This window comes from Kryptolebias marmoratus, linkage group LG12 (assembly GCF_001649575.2).
Source record: "Kryptolebias marmoratus isolate JLee-2015 linkage group LG12, ASM164957v2, whole genome shotgun sequence".
Taxonomy (NCBI): Eukaryota; Metazoa; Chordata; class Actinopteri; order Cyprinodontiformes; family Rivulidae; genus Kryptolebias; species Kryptolebias marmoratus.
In genome coordinates, this window is record NC_051441.1 from 14,416,478 (window position 1) to 14,435,497 (window position 19,020).

The 19,020-nt window shown below is 38.4% G+C and overlaps 1 protein-coding gene across 2 annotated transcripts in view; it reads left to right on the forward strand.

Moving 5' to 3' along the window:
* cacna1ha (calcium channel, voltage-dependent, T type, alpha 1H subunit a) overlaps positions 1-19,020 on the forward strand; it is a 63,537-nt gene that overhangs the window by 37,315 nt on the left and 7,202 nt on the right. The window contains exons 20-35 of one of the 2 annotated variants that reach the window (XM_017428142.3): positions 88-156; positions 304-488; positions 601-727; positions 1,195-1,320; positions 1,458-1,547; positions 2,813-3,026; positions 5,629-5,780; positions 6,769-6,878; positions 8,213-8,346; positions 8,548-8,618; positions 10,617-10,695; positions 12,534-12,655; positions 14,730-14,888; positions 15,040-15,180; positions 15,387-15,555; positions 17,292-17,449. In XM_017428142.3, coding sequence (XP_017283631.1) covers positions 88-156; positions 304-488; positions 601-727; positions 1,195-1,320; positions 1,458-1,547; positions 2,813-3,026; positions 5,629-5,780; positions 6,769-6,878; positions 8,213-8,346; positions 8,548-8,618; positions 10,617-10,695; positions 12,534-12,655; positions 14,730-14,888; positions 15,040-15,180; positions 15,387-15,555; positions 17,292-17,449 — 2,106 coding nt within the window. The remainder of the gene's footprint in view (positions 1-87; positions 157-303; positions 489-600; positions 728-1,194; positions 1,321-1,457; positions 1,548-2,812; positions 3,027-5,628; positions 5,781-6,768; positions 6,879-8,212; positions 8,347-8,547; positions 8,619-10,616; positions 10,696-12,533; positions 12,656-14,729; positions 14,889-15,039; positions 15,181-15,386; positions 15,556-17,291; positions 17,450-19,020) is intronic. The other variant, XM_017428143.3, reaches the window with a different exon arrangement.

Consider the following 19,020-nt stretch of genomic DNA (forward strand, 5'->3'; position numbering starts at 1 on the left):
AATGTCTTTACAGTCTGAGGCTCTAGTTTAACTGAGTTATGTCCATTTAGGTAAACTTGGGCTAAATATGATTTCATTTCCCTTCAGGAGCGAGTGTTTCTGAGTGTATCCAACTACATTTTCACTGTGATCTTCCTAGCAGAGATGGCCATTAAGGTAAGCACTCTTCCATTTGACCTTTCTGGCTATTCTTGATGAGTTTTTTTATTATTAATAACATTATCATAGATCAATAGTTGGAGCTTGAACCTGCAGCTTAATAGGCATTTTAATAATTCCATTACTTCATCATTACTTCATCAGGTTGTAGCTCTTGGTTTCTGCTTTGGGAAGCAGAGCTACCTCCAGTCCAGTTGGAACATTTTGGACGGAGTTTTGGTGTTTGTGTCTCTGGTGGACATCCTGGTCTCTCTGGCCTACACGAGTGGAAACAGGATCCTGGGGATTCTCCGAGTCCTTCGCCTTCTACGCACACTTCGCCCACTCAGGTGTGTGTTGTGTGTTGGCTTTTCACTTTGTGGGAGTGTAACTGAATCCAAGAATACCTTACATTTACTTTATTATTATTGTTATCTATAGTTTTTAATGATATAATTCCAGGGTGATCAGCCGAGCCCCAGGATTAAAGCTGGTTGTGGAGACGCTCATCACGTCTCTTCGACCTATCGGGAACATTGTTTTGATCTGCTGCGCCTTCTTCATTGTGTTTGGAATCCTGGGGGTCCAGGTAATCACTGTTTCACCACACAGCCATGTTAGCACAAGCTGCACCGATTATGCAGCATTTTGTTGCTCTCTTGAGCTATTTTACCCTTTGCTGCTTAAATGTCAGCAGTGCTGAGCACCTGAATACTGTATGTGATTGTGGCTTTAGGGAGTTCAGGTAACCGGAATATACAACAAACACAAAGCTTTTGTCCTTTAAGAGTGTGAGTTTTGAGGAAAAAGTGACAGCTGGGTTAAGTGGGATAAGGAACAACACAACCCCCAGGACATTTATTAGTCAAGCACTCAGAAATCTTCCAATAAGGATAAACTCTATGAAACATCCTTTTATCCCTGACTTTAATTGCTGAACGCCTAAGTTGCGGCAAACATCGCTGAAGCTGAGATAGTGAGAAAATGACAACCTAACAGCCCCAGCGGCCTCCATCTTTATACTCTTTTTTTTTTTTTTTTGCTTATTTTTTTTAGCTGTTCAAAGGGAAGTTCTACCACTGTGAAGGTCTGGACACAAAAAACATTACAAACAAGTCTGACTGCCTAATGGCCAACTACCGCTGGATACGGAGAAAGTACAATTTTGACAACTTGATTCAGGTACGGATTCAATTAAACAAGCTTGGGAAACATGATGGAGGATATGATGGGTCACCACGACCCGTTTTCTAACAGATTTTGCTCAGCTTGTGTCGGCAAAGCAGCATTACTTCACATCTCTGTGTTTTTGTCTCCAGGCTCTGATGTCTCTGTTCGTGCTGTCATGTAAGGACGGCTGGGTCAACATCATGTATGATGGACTGGATGCAGTGGGAGTGGATCAGCAGGTAAACGTTTGACGTTTCGCTGTGGGAGTGCAGTGAGGGACGGATATTTGTGAACGCTTGTGACCCTCCTAAGGCTGACTTTCCTCTGTTCTGGAAATTTATTCTGACTGAATACTGAATACAACAAAACACAGAATACATTAAAGCTGAGACAAAGAAAAAATGTGATATCAAAAAGAAAAGTCATGTATTTCATCTTGGCTTGCATGTTTGTGACTCTCAATTGCAGAATATTTGAATGTACTGACTAGTAGGATAAAAAGTAGAAGTGAGAAGTTCCATTTATTAAAAAACAGGTAATGGATAAAACTGGCATTCCTTGAAGGAATAGTAATTGCCTGCCCCTGTAAATAGTGGCAGAAATAGGTAGCTATAACACTTCCAGTGCAGCCTTGTGCAGTACTGTTGGAGTACACATATAATGCAAAAGTGACAGCATGCAAAAGTTAAAAAAAATAACATTTGCATGAACCACTGTGAGGTTTTTGAAACTGGAAATAAATGAAGATGGCAGCAGTCTATTTTGGCCTTGCAACTAGTGGTTAGCTTATTAATCCGGTCTGGATGGTGTTATGCTACATTTCTCCTTAAAAGTCAGAACTCAGATCTCGGAATGATGTGAGACTCGGCTAAACCCTGTTTCAGTTCCGAGTCAAAAAAACCAGCAGGATTTGATAAATGTTCAGCTCAGTGACCAAGCTAATTAACTACATAAGCTAATAATGGATTCCTCTGCGTTCTTTGCATTTTAACACTGTAGCAACATGTTACCAAATAGATGTTGGACGTGTGTGTGTGACTGAACTACTGACTGAACTACTGAAATACAAACCAACAGAAGTCAAAATAAAAAGTTCATTATTGCAGCTATTCCACCTTTTCATGCGCAAAGTGGCCATACTGGATTTTGAGGTCAGGGAGCGTCAGGAATGATGTTGTGGGGCCTTCCGGTTGGAATTTCTGAGTTACGTGTCAGAAAAATCAACTATAAAAAAATACTTAATATTTGCAAGATTATTGATGCATTTTACGTGTTCAGTGAAATTAAAGTCAAAGAATTAAAAAAATTTTTTTTTTTATTTCTTGTATCTGAAAGCATATTGTGAGACTTTGCAGTGCCCATTCATGCAGGCTTTTTGTTTTGCCAGTTCAGTGGCTGAATGTAATTGTTTTTATTTTTTTTGTTGACACACAAAAACATGTACAAACTGTCCAGAAGAAAATTGCAAAAACAAATCTTTTACCCTCTCCTCCTTCCTCCTCAGCCTGTGAGGAACCACAATCCCTGGATGCTGCTCTACTTCATCTCCTTCCTGCTCATCGTCAGCTTCTTCGTGCTCAATATGTTTGTCGGCGTGGTGGTGGAGAACTTCCACAAGTGCCGACAGGACCAGGAGGAGGAGGAGGCCCGCCTGCGGGAGGAGAAGAGGCTCAAAATGATAGATAAAAAGCGCAGGAGTAAGGAGAATGGAGGGGCTGGTCGGTAGTCTATTTTTCTGAGCACTGCCTGCTTTCAGAGCTTGAAAACCAAAGAGGAATGATAAAAGAGGGAAAACAGGGAAATAAATACAGACCTAAAAATAAAAAGAGGGAGAGTTTAAAAGACTGGCTAGCTCACACAAAAACCTGATTTATCACCGGCAGAGGGTGTGGGCTATGCCAGTCTGACGCATGTATGTAACTGCATGAATGCAGCCCTATCCCAACCCTCCTCTAACCCTGCATGGAAAACGATAAATTGTCACAAGCACCAAAGAAAAGAACTGAATAAAGACCCAAAACTGCCACCGGCTCACTGTAAAAATGAGACCTACAGCAATATTTGACGTTTTTAATTTGTACTATAAATCGTGTGTAACACCTGTTTAAAACAAAATTTTTTAACCACTTTACTTCTGCTTAAAGAACACTTATATGGCACTTTTGCATGTAAAGTTTCAGAGGGAACCTTTCTCATTACGTCTTGAGAAAATTTTATTCGTAAAATTTTCCTCTGTGAAATGCCAATATCCTTTCCCTCCCTCGGAATGCATGTGCAAGACCCGGAGACACCTCTCAACTTTGGCAGAATGAGGACCTTTCTTTGAAATATGCTTTGACTGGCAGACTCAGAAACATAGCAGACATTTTGGCTGCTATACCTACTAATATCTTTGGGATTCATTTGGGTAGCAGAAATGTTAGTAGATATTAAAGGGGTAGTTCAAGTGGAATAGTTATGAACAGATGATACTGTTGATAACTCTTTGACCTCAGTTTGGAGAAACAGAGTTTATTTCTGATCAGATTGATGAGCTAATGGCTGGTCAGGCCTACACCAAAGTGCCTCAGACAGCTAGATGCTGTTGCTGCTATTTGTGCTTGCAAATAACAGAGCTCTGTCTAAATAACCAAGTAATGCAAAATTGTCAGCAACGTAAAGGTTTAAAAAAAAAAAATCCAAAGCAAACAATCTAAAGTGATCCACTTTAGTCTTGGCCTCCTCAGACTAGTCCTTAGCTTGTCAGTCCTGTCAGAATTAAACTCTGTTTTTCAAACAGAGATCGTTGATAGAGCTATCTACAACAGGTAAGACATTAAATGTTCATACCCATTCCACAGAACTCTGTTTCAAAAGATCTGAACTACCCCTTCCAAGTAAGTAAGTTTTTTTTACATTTGCTTGATAATGCTACGAATACAGTTCAGCTACTATATGTACCAGTGATATGCTGTAATGCTTTAACAATAAGAGAGACTAACATTGGTAAAAGTAAAATAATGTATTGCTCCAGAGTTACATTTTAAGGCAATATATAGTGTAATCAGAAGGCAAGTCTTTGTTTTTCTTTTTTTTAGTTTTCTCACTGGTCCAAAACTTCAGGAAACAAACAAAAAAAGAAGTAAACTCAGCTGTTTCCCCTAACTCCAGGGTTTGGCCATGCAATCAGTCCAAACTCATCCATCATTTCAAAGAAAAACAGTTTTTGAACCACTGAGATTTTATCCTGTAGCAATGCTACAGGAGAAGAGAGAGGCTCCAGTGTTTTCATTTTCAACATCACAGCCACGTTTCCTAGCTTACAAGCAGGCAAATAAATTGGAGACTCGTCAGTTTAAATGTAAAAGCCTAAAGACTCAGTGTTGAGTCAACACAGACTTGCTCGGGCATATAAAACACTCTTGAGTCCAGCGTGTTGTTGAACACAACCTGGGTAGCCTCTCGACATCACAAGCATTTCATCAAATACGAGCATGCAAACGACAGACAGGGCATGATGTAACAGAAACTGGCACACTCAAAACCCACTGTTAGGGCCATGTGAGTGCAGTCTGGTAAAACACGTATGAAACATTTGGTTACAAGCATATTTTACTTAACACTTAGAGGCTTTGGATTTTTTTTAAATTTTTTTATGTAGAAGCAGTAATACATACTTCATAGTTCTCCTTATGTGTGTTAAAATGTGGTATTGTCTGAAGTCCTGATTTTAGTGGAATACAAAGTAGAAACATCTTCACAATACCAATAATTTATCTATTAGAGAGACTGTATATTATACAAATGCACATTGACGATAACTCCTTGCCATTTTTCTTCTTCAGACAAAAGTTAAATGGTGTAGAGCAAAGATAAGCCAAGTACACAGAGTAATCGTTTCACTTATCTTCAGCCGCTTGCTTTTATTCAGCACTTCAGTGAATCCAACACATCCAGTCCTGAAACTAAGGCCCGGGACACAAAGGCTATACATTATAAGCCTGACTGTTACGCTCATGTCCTCTCACGTTTGAACTCACAATCAGTCGTGTGCACAGACGGTTTGGCCAGATAATCAGATTAACTGTGTAATTTAAAAAAAAACAAACCAAACAAAGAAACAACAAAAAAAACCTTATTTGTTCACAATTTAAGACACGAGCATGTTTGTTCAATACAAGAAAAAATATTGAGCTTTCCAACCCAAGCAAAGACTGTGGAGATCACTTTTCCTCACTCCTACCTCCCTGTGCACACCACTGGGCACATTTAAGGAGTACACTTAGTCACAGATATGTGTCGCTCTTTAATGTTTCGTTCTGCTTTGTTTGTGCGTTTCAGAAGCCAAGCAGAGGCCATACTATGCGGACTACTCTCCTGTGCGTCTTTCCATTCACTCACTGTGCACAAGCCACTATCTGGACCTCTTCATCACCTTCATCATTTGCATCAACGTCTTCACAATGAGCATTGAGCACTACAATCAGCCACAGGTAATTCATGATATACACTGTAAACACACAGGATAAGTTTACATTCAGATTACTTAATACCTAATACCTATTCATTACCTGATACCTAAAGAAATTTCTATTTTACTTGACTACAAGAGACATGTTTCCCTAATTGTGACCACTGAAAACACCTTTTGTTCATTTCTGTTGACATATATAATCGTTTTGCGCTCATGATCATGACAGGAAGCATACAGTTATAACTGGGCTGCCTTTACATCTCATAACACAAAGGTTTTAATGGTTAAAAAACGAATAAAATTCTCAATCTTTTAATGTCTACTACTATTTGCCTGGTCAATAACCCAGCAGCCTGTTGTGAAGTCTTTGCAGGTACACACATGTTAGCTTCATCTCCGTGGGCACTGAACATCTTTACAACTCTTAGGTGGTTTATATATATAATTAAAAATGCCCATTTTGCAATCTCCTTAAATCCCATTTAAAGCCATTTTAAAGGCTAATGGACTCAACCCAACACATTGTATCGTATTGTAGCAAAAACAAAGAAACTGATGATAAATAATAAATAAACTAATGTTATGGAAGCATGCTAATTTGCAAAAAACAATGTCTGTTTGTGAGTGTAATGTGTTTGATCACCACCACAGAGATAAGGAGGATATAAAATATTGCTCTCAGAGAGAGATCTAAATTGAAAGGCTGTGCAAACCTTGTGAAACTGCATGATTGTTCAAAAAAAAAAAAATTCTCACAGTATGTTGGTTATATTTGCAAGTTAGAAGGTATGAATTGTCAAGAAAAAAACTTAGTAGTTTTAGAACTTGCTTTTATTCCATTCATCCATTTTCCTTAGTGGTTTTTCCGTGCGGAATTGCGGGGGAGCTGGCGCCTGTTCACAAGTTTTTTATTATGAAGACTTTTTTTTAAATCATGAAATATTGTTATGTAGTTGGTATAAGTCCTACAACTTTCTTTGCATTTTTGTATTTTTGTCTCTGTTCAGTATTTGGAGGAGGTTCTGAAGTACTGTAACTACGTGTTCACCTTCATCTTCGTCATCGAGGCCCTGCTCAAACTTGTTGCATTTGGCTTCCAAAGGTTCTTCAAAGACAGGTAAAACCCATGAGGACTGCTGGTATAATACACTTTCTTCTTCTCCTAAACACAAAATAAAAAGTGAAAACTAGTCATTAACCACCTTCACAGGAGCAAGCATATTCGTCTGACTTTATATATCTGTAGCTAATTGTTTCAGTAGACAAGTCTCAAGGTATTTGATGTATTTATCTGGTTTTATGGTGCCCCAGCAGGGCCATATTAGGGCTAAACTCCGTTTTCTCCACCAACCCATTAATTTTAAATCCTCAGCTTACCGTTTACCAACAGCAATCAGGCAGAACTGCTATTAGGTTTTCCTCCTCTTCTCCTGATCCTCTCTAAATAGTGAAGAAAATAGTTGGTATTATTTCATTTAATCTGTTAAACTGACCGTTATACTCCTAGCTGAACGGGGTGAGCGACGGATTAAAATGAACAAACGTGTACACGCGAGGTGTTGAGATCAGATCCTCAGATTAACATTAAAGGAGACATATTGTGCACGTGTTTTTACAAGCTGAGATGATTTCTCGAAGTCTCAGCAAAATGTCTGACATGTTTTACATTACACAAAGTAATATAAAGGCCAGTAACCCAGTTAATACATCAGAAGCGATCATATCGTAATTGCTTTATGTCATATTGGCTTCATAAACCCGGGGATACATTACATTTGCATTTTCTTGGTTTTCACTTTAACTTTGTACCAGCTCACGCTGAGAGCTGTAGCTTATGCTGGCCACTTTTAAACAATAATAGGTGTTTATTTTATTGTGATGGCTTGTGGTAATGGTGCAGTAAATGAGACAGGAAACAGAATTTTTTTCCTCCTCCAGTTGGGGAAATAAAAACGATAAAGAATGATAAAGTCAAACTTTCTATTTGGGATACAAAACACCAGACAAAGTACTGATAGGCCATAAACTGTTTTCATTCAGTAGGGGAAAAGAAATATATAAATCCCAATAATCATTTGCAGTGACTAGCAATTCAAAAATAGAAGCAAAGAAATGTTGGTACTCCTAGGCACAGTAAACGAAGCAGATTTTAAAGATAGAGATAAAGATATAAAGGGGGATTTTCAAGTCTCATGAGCTGAAGAAGCAACATACAGTTGACCTCCAAAATTTAAATGTTTAATGAAAGAAATTGTTTCAATTTCTGTGAACTTTAAGAGAAATAGACAATTATTGTTTTTTTTTTTTTTTTTTGAGATGATAGTGTCTTCAGACACCCAAATAAATCCTACCAAGCACAAAATAAAATTCCCCCATTATATGCTCCCCATAACACTATTTGTTTGTTCTTTTATGAACCTCAAATAACTCTCATCTTATTTTGCTTTTTAGGTGGAATCAGCTAGATGTAGCTATCGTTGCATTGTCCATAATGGGCATCACTCTAGAGGAGCTGAAAATGAAAGCAGCATTGCCAATAAATCCTACCATCATCAGAATCATGAGAGTACTCAGGATAGCAAGAGGTACACACACTCACACCCACACACACACACAGACGCAAACTAACTAAGCCTTTACAGGTTGTATCAAATTGTGACTTTGGCATCTGTTCCCTGAAATAAATTCAAGTCTAACCATCTCTCAAGTATCAGTATAAATTCTGCAGCAAGTCAGCTCACAGAAAATATGACAAGAGCTTTATTCTTTTTCTGTATCCTCCCCAGTGCTGAAACTTCTGAAGATGGCAAAAGGAATGAGAGCTCTGCTGGATACCGTCATGCAAGCGCTGCCGCAGGTAAACACAGACTCTGAGAGGTCTCAAACACAATACCAGTATCTGTCTAATTACACATCCCGATAAACAGAGTTTACAAAGAAACTGGTAGCTTTTTATTGAATATATGTCTGATAAATAAATTACATTTATGCCCACATTTTTAATCTGTGTGTTTCACTGTCTTTAAACATTTCACAGAGTCAGTCTTTCAAACCAATTTTCAACAAAATGATGTTTCTTTAAGACACATATGTGTCAACAGAAAAAAAAAACTAAATAAAGAGGAAGAAGTCTGAATCCTATATTTATATAAATACTACCATAAAAATAGGACAGTATCTGCCCAGAACTCTTCTGTGGTGAGTGTAATATACAGCAGTGTTCCTCCATCCTGGCAGACTATCCTGCATGTTTTAGATTCTTCCCTGCTCCAACACACCTGATTAAAATGATTAAATTACCTCCTCAGCATGTCATTACTTATTCAGATGTTGAATCTTAATCATATTTGAAGCCATTTTCAAAGTGTTGTGTATAGAATAATAAATACTAAGATAGATTTAAGGCAAACTTATGCATGTCATGTTAATTTGGTTGGGTTGTTGTCTTTATTGGGAAGGAAAAAAGACAAAATTGCAACTTTCTTGAAAGCGTAACAGTTGACCTCATGTTTTCTCACTTTAGTAACTTAAGTTTTCTTGTTTGTTTGTTTTTTGTTTTTAAATACGGCTCCATGAAATTAGGCAAAGATGCAACATTATTGCTGAATATTGCGATGCTGGTTGGTTGCAATAAACACACATTTTCCTCACTCTTCTGCTTTCACATTTAAATCAGCCGTGGATATTTAAGCCCATTAGGTCTACATTATTACCAAATTTGTTTTTGCAATTTCTTGCAATCTTTTGTGGTATTGAGACAATATTACTGCGACAACAGTAAATTGTTGATATTTTGTGCTGCCATAGTTTAAAAGAAACATCTGGACCACCACTTAAAACTTAGTTGCAAAATAAACAAAAACCTCTTGAAACACATAAGCACACTAGCTTATTATGAACAATGTCAAAGAACTTCCTACGACGACAAAGGAGCCTTTTTTGTGTTTTCTGTCCTTCTTTATACTGATACCATTGCCATTAACTTTAATTGTTTGAAGAAAAAAGTTACTAACTGAGAGAAACCTTTAAATATGGTCAGTGTAAAGGAGCTACACCTGTTCTGAGAGAATCTTTAATCATGCTCAGAACAATCTGTCTCCATAATTTGATACTGTATGTCATTAATGTGGATGTTATCGCCACCTGCTGACGCAGCATAGGTACGTCAGCGTTTCCTTAAAATGCCTGCTTCTCATCTGGACAGAGTTTTTTTATAAACAGAAAAAAAATCTTTTTGCATTCAGCAATATTTGTCACTGGTTTGTCAAGGCCAAAGAGTCATTAGAGATTCAAGATTTCATCATCAACGATAAAACAAAATTGCTATAAGTGAGTCAGGCATAGCAATCTCAGTGTATTTAATCTTAAAGTGATTTTTCATAGAAAGAAACATGTTAAATAAAAGTTTCTTTGCTAAATCTAAGATGTTTAAAGTCTATTTGTCTTTGCAGTTTTCAGTTATTATTCTACAGACAGTTTAACAATTTTGCCTTTTGGAAATAAATCTAAATTTAGGTGACATTGTGTATGTACATGCACATTATTTTCACCAAAGGAATCATGTTAAAGCTTTGAAAACAACTACTAGTAGTTACCATCAAAGTTCTTTGTTATAACTCTGTTTTTAGCAGGTCTTAGTTTGGTCTTTACCTCAGACAACATAGACATTACTTGCAGGTAAAACTTCATTTAGTCTCTTTATTTATAAAATAATGTTGAATATGTGTCAAATAGAATGAATATAATAAAACAGTGACATGATTTTTTTTTCTTTTGATCCCCAGAGCTTTGAACAAGCAAAACAAACAAGTGTATTGTGCACAGAACGGAATCTAACACATGTTCTTGCTTCCAGGTGGGAAATCTCGGCCTCCTCTTCATGCTGCTCTTCTTCATCTATGCTGCTCTGGGAGTAGAGCTTTTTGGCAAACTGGGTCAGTCACACTTTTATTAGAAATAAAACACACACACACATCTATAATGGTTTACTTGCATCAGCAAAAATGAGTTTTTGAATTCTGTCGTTTTTACCGCAGTGACCTCTATCTGTCTTCCTGTTTATCCACAATTCAGTCACATCAGCGACCCCCTTTTTTTCCTTTTCTTTACCAAGGAAATATCACATTTGCTTGATCGTGTTTATTAGCACATTGCTTTCTCCGTAACTCATTTTCTCCAAGAGGATTAACAGAGACATCTTGGGAGGCAAAATAAAAACAACTCTCTTGCTTTCCGAGAAATGCTGCTTTAATTCTTGCTCTGCACAACAACATCAAAAAGCAATGTCTGTTTTTGTGAGGGGAAAAAAAATCTTCCATTCTTTGGTAAGATGTTGAGAAAAGTTAGAAGTGCCTTTTTGTCTCCAAGTCTGATTCATGTCTGAGAAAAGCTGAAAAACAGAAATATATTTGGGCTTGTCAAGATATTTGGTACAACTTGTTGGGGAACATTGAGCATTGCTGTAAAGATCTAGCATTCCTTGAAGGAATGCATATTGCCCACCGCTTTTCATGACAGAGTTTTAAGCGAAGATCATGAGTAGACATTGGTGAGACAGTTTTCAAAGGTGACACTTAGGGAAGAAATGCATGTTGGAGTCTCATCTTTGACTGCTACGTCTGCAGAAGACTGAAGTCACAGGGGATAGACTTACATAAAAAAATACCTAAAATTGGAAATTGAAGCATAGCAGATACCCAAGCTGTTTCATTTTGAGTCCAAATCTAAATCTAATTAATAATCTATTTTGATCTCCACCCAAATGAATCATCATTCCCTCCAATATCCTCATGTCACTCTGCAGTGAGTCAGAGACAGGCACAGAGGGGAGGGTATGTTCTTCCTGTCAGGGGAATTACTGATGAAGACAAAAATCTATAGGTTTATGTTAGAAATGTTTTTTCTGTGTGTTTGCCTTTCCTTTGAGACATGCCAGAACTATCTGAGTGAAGCAGGATTCCATTTTCCTATTATGTAAAGCTGCTTTATTCTTCTTAGCAGAAGTGTGGCATTGTTAAAGCCTCTCCATTTTTCTCCTGGTAGCTGATACAGAGTGATACAAGGTTTATTATACTCAAAGGACTGTCTCAATTTTCTTCAGCTGCCTGTTCGTGTGACCCCAGGGTTTCAAGCAGCTCAATCTATGTTCTGGGTTTGATTTAGGTTGCTGCCTTCGGAGGGCTTCTTTTTTTTTTTTTTGTCAAAAGTGACCTTAAGATGTTCCATGTCCGCTAGAAACAATTCTTTCCTCCTTTCTTTTGACATATCCAGAGGGATGTACACTTAGCAGCTCTGTTTTTTTTCTTTCTTTTTTTGTATAACTAAACCATTAGGAGTTTCTAAATGTGACACTTCCAGTTACATCCTAAGAAATGTATTTATTTCTTTTTTTTAAATGATCAGATGGATCTCATGGTTTCTTCGGGGCAGTGTGATTGAAAGAATCATCCATAAATTTCAGTTCCGTCACAGCCTTACCCAAACAAATCAATGAAGTAGAACCGGTTTGTGAAATCAAACCCTCGCCATTTGGGAGAAGAATGAAACATCTATTCCACTCGGAAATGCTTCCATTTATTTGTCTGCCATTTAATAAAACTGTCACCCAGCATGTAATTTTTCAACAACATTTAAACAGCAGCCACTCTCTGCCATAAATTCTAGTCCGTGTTGCTTCTCTGGGCAGGTTCAGTGTTTTGAAGAAAGGTGGTTGTTTCTATTTTTCATATCCTGCCGTGTGAATAATGTCTGCATGCATGTTTCTGTTGAGCAGAGTGCAACGAAAACAATCCCTGTGAAGGTCTGAGTCGTCATGCAACGTTTGAGAACTTTGGGATGGCCTTCCTCACATTGTTTCGAGTATCCACTGGAGACAACTGGAATGGGATTATGAAAGTATGAACACACAACCCCCCCCACACACAACTAGACTCAGAGACACTCTCATAAATGATGTCTAGATTATCTGAAACCAAAGAGGGAGCAATGACCTCTAAAACCAATTACGAGGGAATAAAGTAGCTTATAGCGAAGCAATGTCAACTCTAAATGTTAATTGTTGTTTTATTGAAAGTGATAGTGTATAATAGAAATGTTTGTATGTGATACATATAGTGTAGTATATAATATAGTGAAATATTATACAGAATAACTTTGGCTGGTTTAAACATAATGTTAAACAAACCATTGAGACTAAGTCTTTGGATGCCATGGAACTCAATTCCAATTTTTCTTTTCCTCAGATTCTTGATTTAAATTGATTAAAAACAGTTCTCCATTCTGGACAAGAGCAGTAGTTTAAATCTAATTAAAACCAATTTCCATGACAAACACGTTTTAGAAGCGGACATCTTGAGACCAAACCGGATTTCTTTTTACAGTTAAAAAATTAGCTTGGAATTTATAAATGTCTCCTTAGGGTTTAAGGGGATAGGGTCTTTTTGCCAAGGGCTAGAGTTAGGGTCTCCTCAGGGTTGAAGGGGTTAGGGCCTTTTGGCCCTGGGCTAGAGTTAGGGTCTCCACAGTGTTGAAGGGGATAGGGTCTGTTGGCCCTGGCTAGGGTTAGGGTCTCCTCAGGGTTGACGGGGTTAGGGCCTTTTGGCCCAGGGCTAGGGTTAGGGTCTCCTCAGTTTTGAAGGGGAAAGGGTCTTTTGGCCCTGGGCTATGGTTAGGGTCTCCTCAGGATTGAAGGGGTTAGGGCCTTTTGGCCCTGGGCTAGAGTTAGGGTCTCCACAGTGTTGAAGGGGATAGGGTCTTTTGGCCCTGGCTAGGGTAAGGGCATTTCGGCTTAGGGCTAGAGTTAGGGTTTTCGCCTGGTCAAATTGGTAAGGGCATTTTGGCTCAGGGCTAGGGTTAGGGTCTCCTCAGGGTTGAAGGAGTTAGGGTCATTTGGCCCAGGGCTAGGGTTAGGGTCTCCTCAGGGTTGAAGGATTGAGGGCCTTGTGGCCCAGGATCAGGGTTAAATGGTGGCAGTGGCTTAGTTTTTTTCTTTTTCTGAATAGTTTACCACAAAATAAAATTGAACTTCTTATGCTCTTGAAATTGTGGTGAAATGATCCGAACTTCACAAGAGCAGGAGGCAGATTTAGGGTCAAGTTTTCTGAAATTTAAATGCAGAAGTCAATGAAAAAACATGAATTGCTATGATATAAGACGGAACTAGCACATGGATCTGACAACTGGGTGAGGTAAAACTGAGCAGTTTATATATTGGGAGGGGTGACGGTGAGTGGAAACAGGTGTGCTGATAACTAATGGAAGCCAATTGGTGTGTAAGGCTTTGGAACCAGAGACTACTGAGGACATTTAATAGCAATGGTTGAGAAAACCAAGAACATAACCAAACCATTTGCATGTTTTAATTTTTGATGACTTTATAATACTTGGGGATTTATTGCCTATTTATTTGTTTATTTATTGCATATGGTAAATCACATTGTGACAGACACATAAGTACAGTCCAGGTCATCCATTTAAAATCCCAACTAAGAAAGGCATACAAAGCTCATTTATACAGCACCAAACTGAAAACAATATGACTAGCTGGAATGATTATGTTTTTGTAGATGTAGTATGAAAGTTCTATATAGATGTATGTGTACACAAACCAGCCAAAACCATAAAATCTCCATATTTGACTTTTTTTTTGGTAGGATTCACTTTTGCCATCAAATCAGCTCTGACCAGCTAGAACCTGGATAAATTACATCTGAAGGCATTTGAGGTGTCTAGCTGTGGGACATTAGCAACATAATTTTAAAACCCTGGAGTGGGAATGTTCCTGCTCATACATGCCATGTCACCACACCAAATTGGTATTCTGTTAAGAGGCCAGATGAACGCTTCAAACTCTCTGCAGAGATGTTTGAGAAATTTCTAAGCAGTTTTGGCATTAGGAAAATTTTATTATTCTTTTTCTCTCCCTCCTGACCACCTTTTTTTTTCTCGAACCTGGTCTATGTTTGTGAAGGACACCTTACGGGAGTGCCAACCAGATGACCGCCACTGTATCTCATACCTGCCTTGGATCTCTCCAATCTACTTTGTAACTTTTGTTCTCATGGCCCAGTTCGTTCTGGTCAATGTTGTGGTGGCAGTTTTGATGAAACATCTGGAGGAGAGCAACAAGGTACAGTCACGAGGACCAAGATGCAGTTGCAAAATTAGCCAGTAGTGTGAAGATTTTTGTTGCAAGTCATGTATTCCCACATGGCTTCCTTGTGCTTTGCAAAGTCTTGTGTCTTCTAAAGTAGAATTATCTTTTTTTTCTAATTTTACAGGAGGCTAAAGAGGATGCAGAGATGGATGCAGAGATTGCATTAGAAATGGAAGAGGAGAGGCAACGGAGACAAAGTACTGCATCCAACAACAGCTCAGCTGGGGGGACCTATATTGGGCCATGTCCCAATTCACCTGGAGAGGTGGGAGACCAACCTAGTTCATTAGGGGGTTACAATTATAATAGCACTGACTGTGACAAAAAAACAAATAATATCACCAACAGCATGTAATACCCATTTCTTGACATTTAAAATCAATCGATTCCTTTAAATTCTGTGTTGCAGCATGTAATTTGTCTGAGTCAGTCACTGTATTAGAACTATGCGGTGTCTGTCTCCCTCTGCAGGAGGAAGAGGAGCAGTGCGATGACCCAGACCTGCTGTCCACACAGAAGATGTCTGTATCCAGGATGCACTCTCTGCCAAATGACAGCTATATGTTTCAGCCTGTACGGCCTGCCAGCGCCCCCTACCCTATGAAGGAGGTAGATGTCAGTTCCCAGCACCAGCATTCAGGTATCTTGAAAACAGCAGCTCTCCTCTGAGTTTTTGGTGTTAATGTTTTTTTTTTGTTGTTGTTGTGGTTGTTTTTTTCCTCCTGTGAGTTAACACGTTATTAAGAAAGCAGTGCTGGCAAAACAGCTTAACTTCACATTTTCCATGATGCATGCATCATAACACCAAGGCAAAATCAGTCCTAATAACACACAGGCCTTAAGTTTAACCAGAAATTTAAACTTGTTGTATAACTACAGTGTTTTCTTTTGTGATTTCAATAACTTTATGAAGTTGTTTTTAATATCTGGGATTCAAAATGACCTTTTTAAAAAAAAAACAATGCAAGAGTCAGAAATAAACAGTTAGAAAAACATGATAAACGCATACACATAAAAAGTTAAATAAAAATCTACAGTTTTAAGCAGACAAGTTTCTTGTTTTTATGTAAATGTTGAACATTATGCAAGATGTTAAACATTAGCATGTTTTGCAGAGAGATTAGAAAGCCTTACCAATTAACAAAGAATACCCAAGGAGGGTAGATGGTTAGTGTAAACATGTGTGATGATTACTAATGGAAATTGGATGGTGTGTAAGGGACTGGGACCAGAGACTTTTGTGGACAAAACAAAACCAGTGTTAAATAACAATATTTGTGATTTTTTTTTATCTTCTATTATTTTGTGCTTCTGATCAAAGTAAAAGAAGAAAAAAATGTGCGTAGAACATTCGCAAAGGCACTAACCAAAACTGTTTCACCCGTAGTCAGAGTCTAATGGCATGTTGTGGCCAGGCTGTGGACAGACCCAGCTCTGTCCCAAGGTACTGACTGCAGCGGATGAGTTGATATGTGTGAATCTCTGCAACCTTCACACTGGCTCATCTGCTCAGCTGTGATAAAGCCAAATACTAAAGAAGAATTATGATTAACTTTATGACCAAGCTGCAAAGTCACAAAACCGGATGTGCAGAAAATGTGCTAATTACAGGAAATGTGAGCATTTAGCTTCTCAATTAAAGTGACTTTACAGCTTGAGTTCACTGTATGAACTTAGGATGAATTTGTTAATGAAGCCACTCTGATGTCTGAACACACGGCTTTCTTTGACCTGTGTGGGCAGAATGTCTAAGACTCTGGTTACATAATTTATGAATATGATTTTATATAGATTTGGCTTCCGATGGTCTTGCTTTTTCCTTATTTAATCCACTTGACATGACAGATAAAAGCCCAACAGGTAGGAAAGTATAATTCTTGATTTTTCTACAGAGCCTCGCTTCAAAAAATCACTTTAATGTCTCTGAAAATTACTCCATATTCTCACATGGAACCTTCAGTGTAACCAGACTCTAATACATAATAACATACTAGAAAACTGACTTTTGACTTCTTGGTAAGTTTGCTTTGTGCTGCAACTTAACATTTTGGCTTTGATCAGCAACTTACTGTATGTGCTAACAAGTTTCATTTATGCAAACACTTTATTTTGGTAGCAGATTTGATGCATTTGTACATGAATTATAACTGAATCTTTCTCTTGCAACTTGCAATGAAAGTTTCTTGTTTTTCAAATCTAAATGTTCTGTCATAATAAAGTGTTTGCTTTTTAAAAGTTTCAGGGAAAAGAATGTATTTTGTGTATGCCAAATTATGCATGTATTTTTTTTGTCTCAGCAAAACTGCATGTGTGTCTGAATACCTACATGTGATTTGAGCTGGTCTGATGAACTTTTGACCCGTCACTGTCTTGCAGTTTCAGTGATGTCGGTCCACTCCCAGCCCTGCGAGAGCCGCTCTCTGCTGCAGGTTCCAAATGTTTCTCCTCATCACCCTCAGTCGACTCCCACCCTCACTCTTCCCCGCATCGCCCCACCAACGCCCTGCCCCTCACCACGGGCCATGCACAGACAGGTGAGAGACTCCATTCCAGCCAGCCTCACACACAGAAACACACAAATCTGAAAAAAAGAAAAAAAGAAGATGTTGTCAACAAAAATACACCCCAAAAGAGATTCTGTCACATTTTGACTTTTGGTGTTTAATTGCAGACAATAGGAATACAAGTTAGTTCTTGTTCTGTCCTGTCAGGTTGGATTTATTTCTTAAGCTGCATTTACTCCTGCATAACAGGTCTGCTACATGTTTGCAAAACTGTGACAGGGCAATTCAAGGCTACTTGTGGGATTAAAAATAATAATTATGTAAATTTAGGAACGTTATTTCAACAAGTGATTGTAGTCAGAATTTCAATTCATTGTCCACCATGGAGCAATGAGGGCAAAAGGTAGTTTTTTTTCTCCAGCAAATGGTTAAGATAATCATCAAAATGTTTAAAACAGGATTTCTCAAAAAGAGAAGGAAAGGAATTTTTATCTTTCCCTTTTTACAGAGCTGTGAAGAAAACAGAACAAAAATGAATTGCCCTGTACTGTTTTATACCTCAACTCATATTTACAGGAAGAATAGGACAACACAGCGCCTGAAACTCTTTAGTGTTTGGTATCCTCAGTGCAGGGATGTACATACATCTTCAACTCATTAACATTTTTAGGTGTTTGGAGAGGGAATGGTGACGTTACTATGTGCCCAAAGATAGGTTCTTCTGAAATCAGTTGAAGGCTAGCACTACAAAAAAGGATGTATATCATTACATATAATGGAGAAAAACAAAACAAAAATACTCACTTACAAAGAAGTGAAGCAGCCAGATGGAGTAGTGGAAATGACATGAGACTGCACATTTTGAAAGGGGGTGCAACAGCAACGCAATGATTACAACATTAGATCAAAGAATAAACAAACAGTACAGACACACAACTGGTTCTATGTCAGTAGGACGTGGCACCCCCTCAAGCATGAATACAAGCACTGAATCAGTTCATGCAGTCATTGTATTCTCACCAGTAGGAAGTCGGCCCACAGCTATTGTTGCTGGGCCTCGAGTTCCAGCAGATCAGCACTGGCTCATCAATAAATGTCCAAACTGAGTCCACACGTGTTTATTTGGGGAAAAATTGTGGGACCTACAGTTCCCTGGCTGGTCATGATGGGAGTACCTCAACCACATGCAAGCAGCTGATAGAGACACACATTAGTCTTAAACAGGCATTGTCTTGTTGAACTAGATTACCAGAGTGGCGTCTTAGGAGGCTTAAGATGCAGTATGTCACTGACTTAATTCTGTACCATTAGGGTTACCTGAAGTCTTTACACATTCTCACATTATGACACTCTCTTGGTGTGGTCTATGGTGGATGGCCAGGTACTCCATGGCATTTGTGGGTGTCCCCATTACTTCCAACAATGGGTCACTGCCATGTCTGGTGTTCATTCTTGATCTTCTTGCATATTGAAGTGTTTACAAACCATTCCTCCTTTATGCTTACAATTTTGTCAGAGAGTGTATGTGTGTTGTGTTTAAAAAGATCCACTCGTTGTGCATGTTCAATGACATACACATTTCTTTTAATTTGTCATTGCAT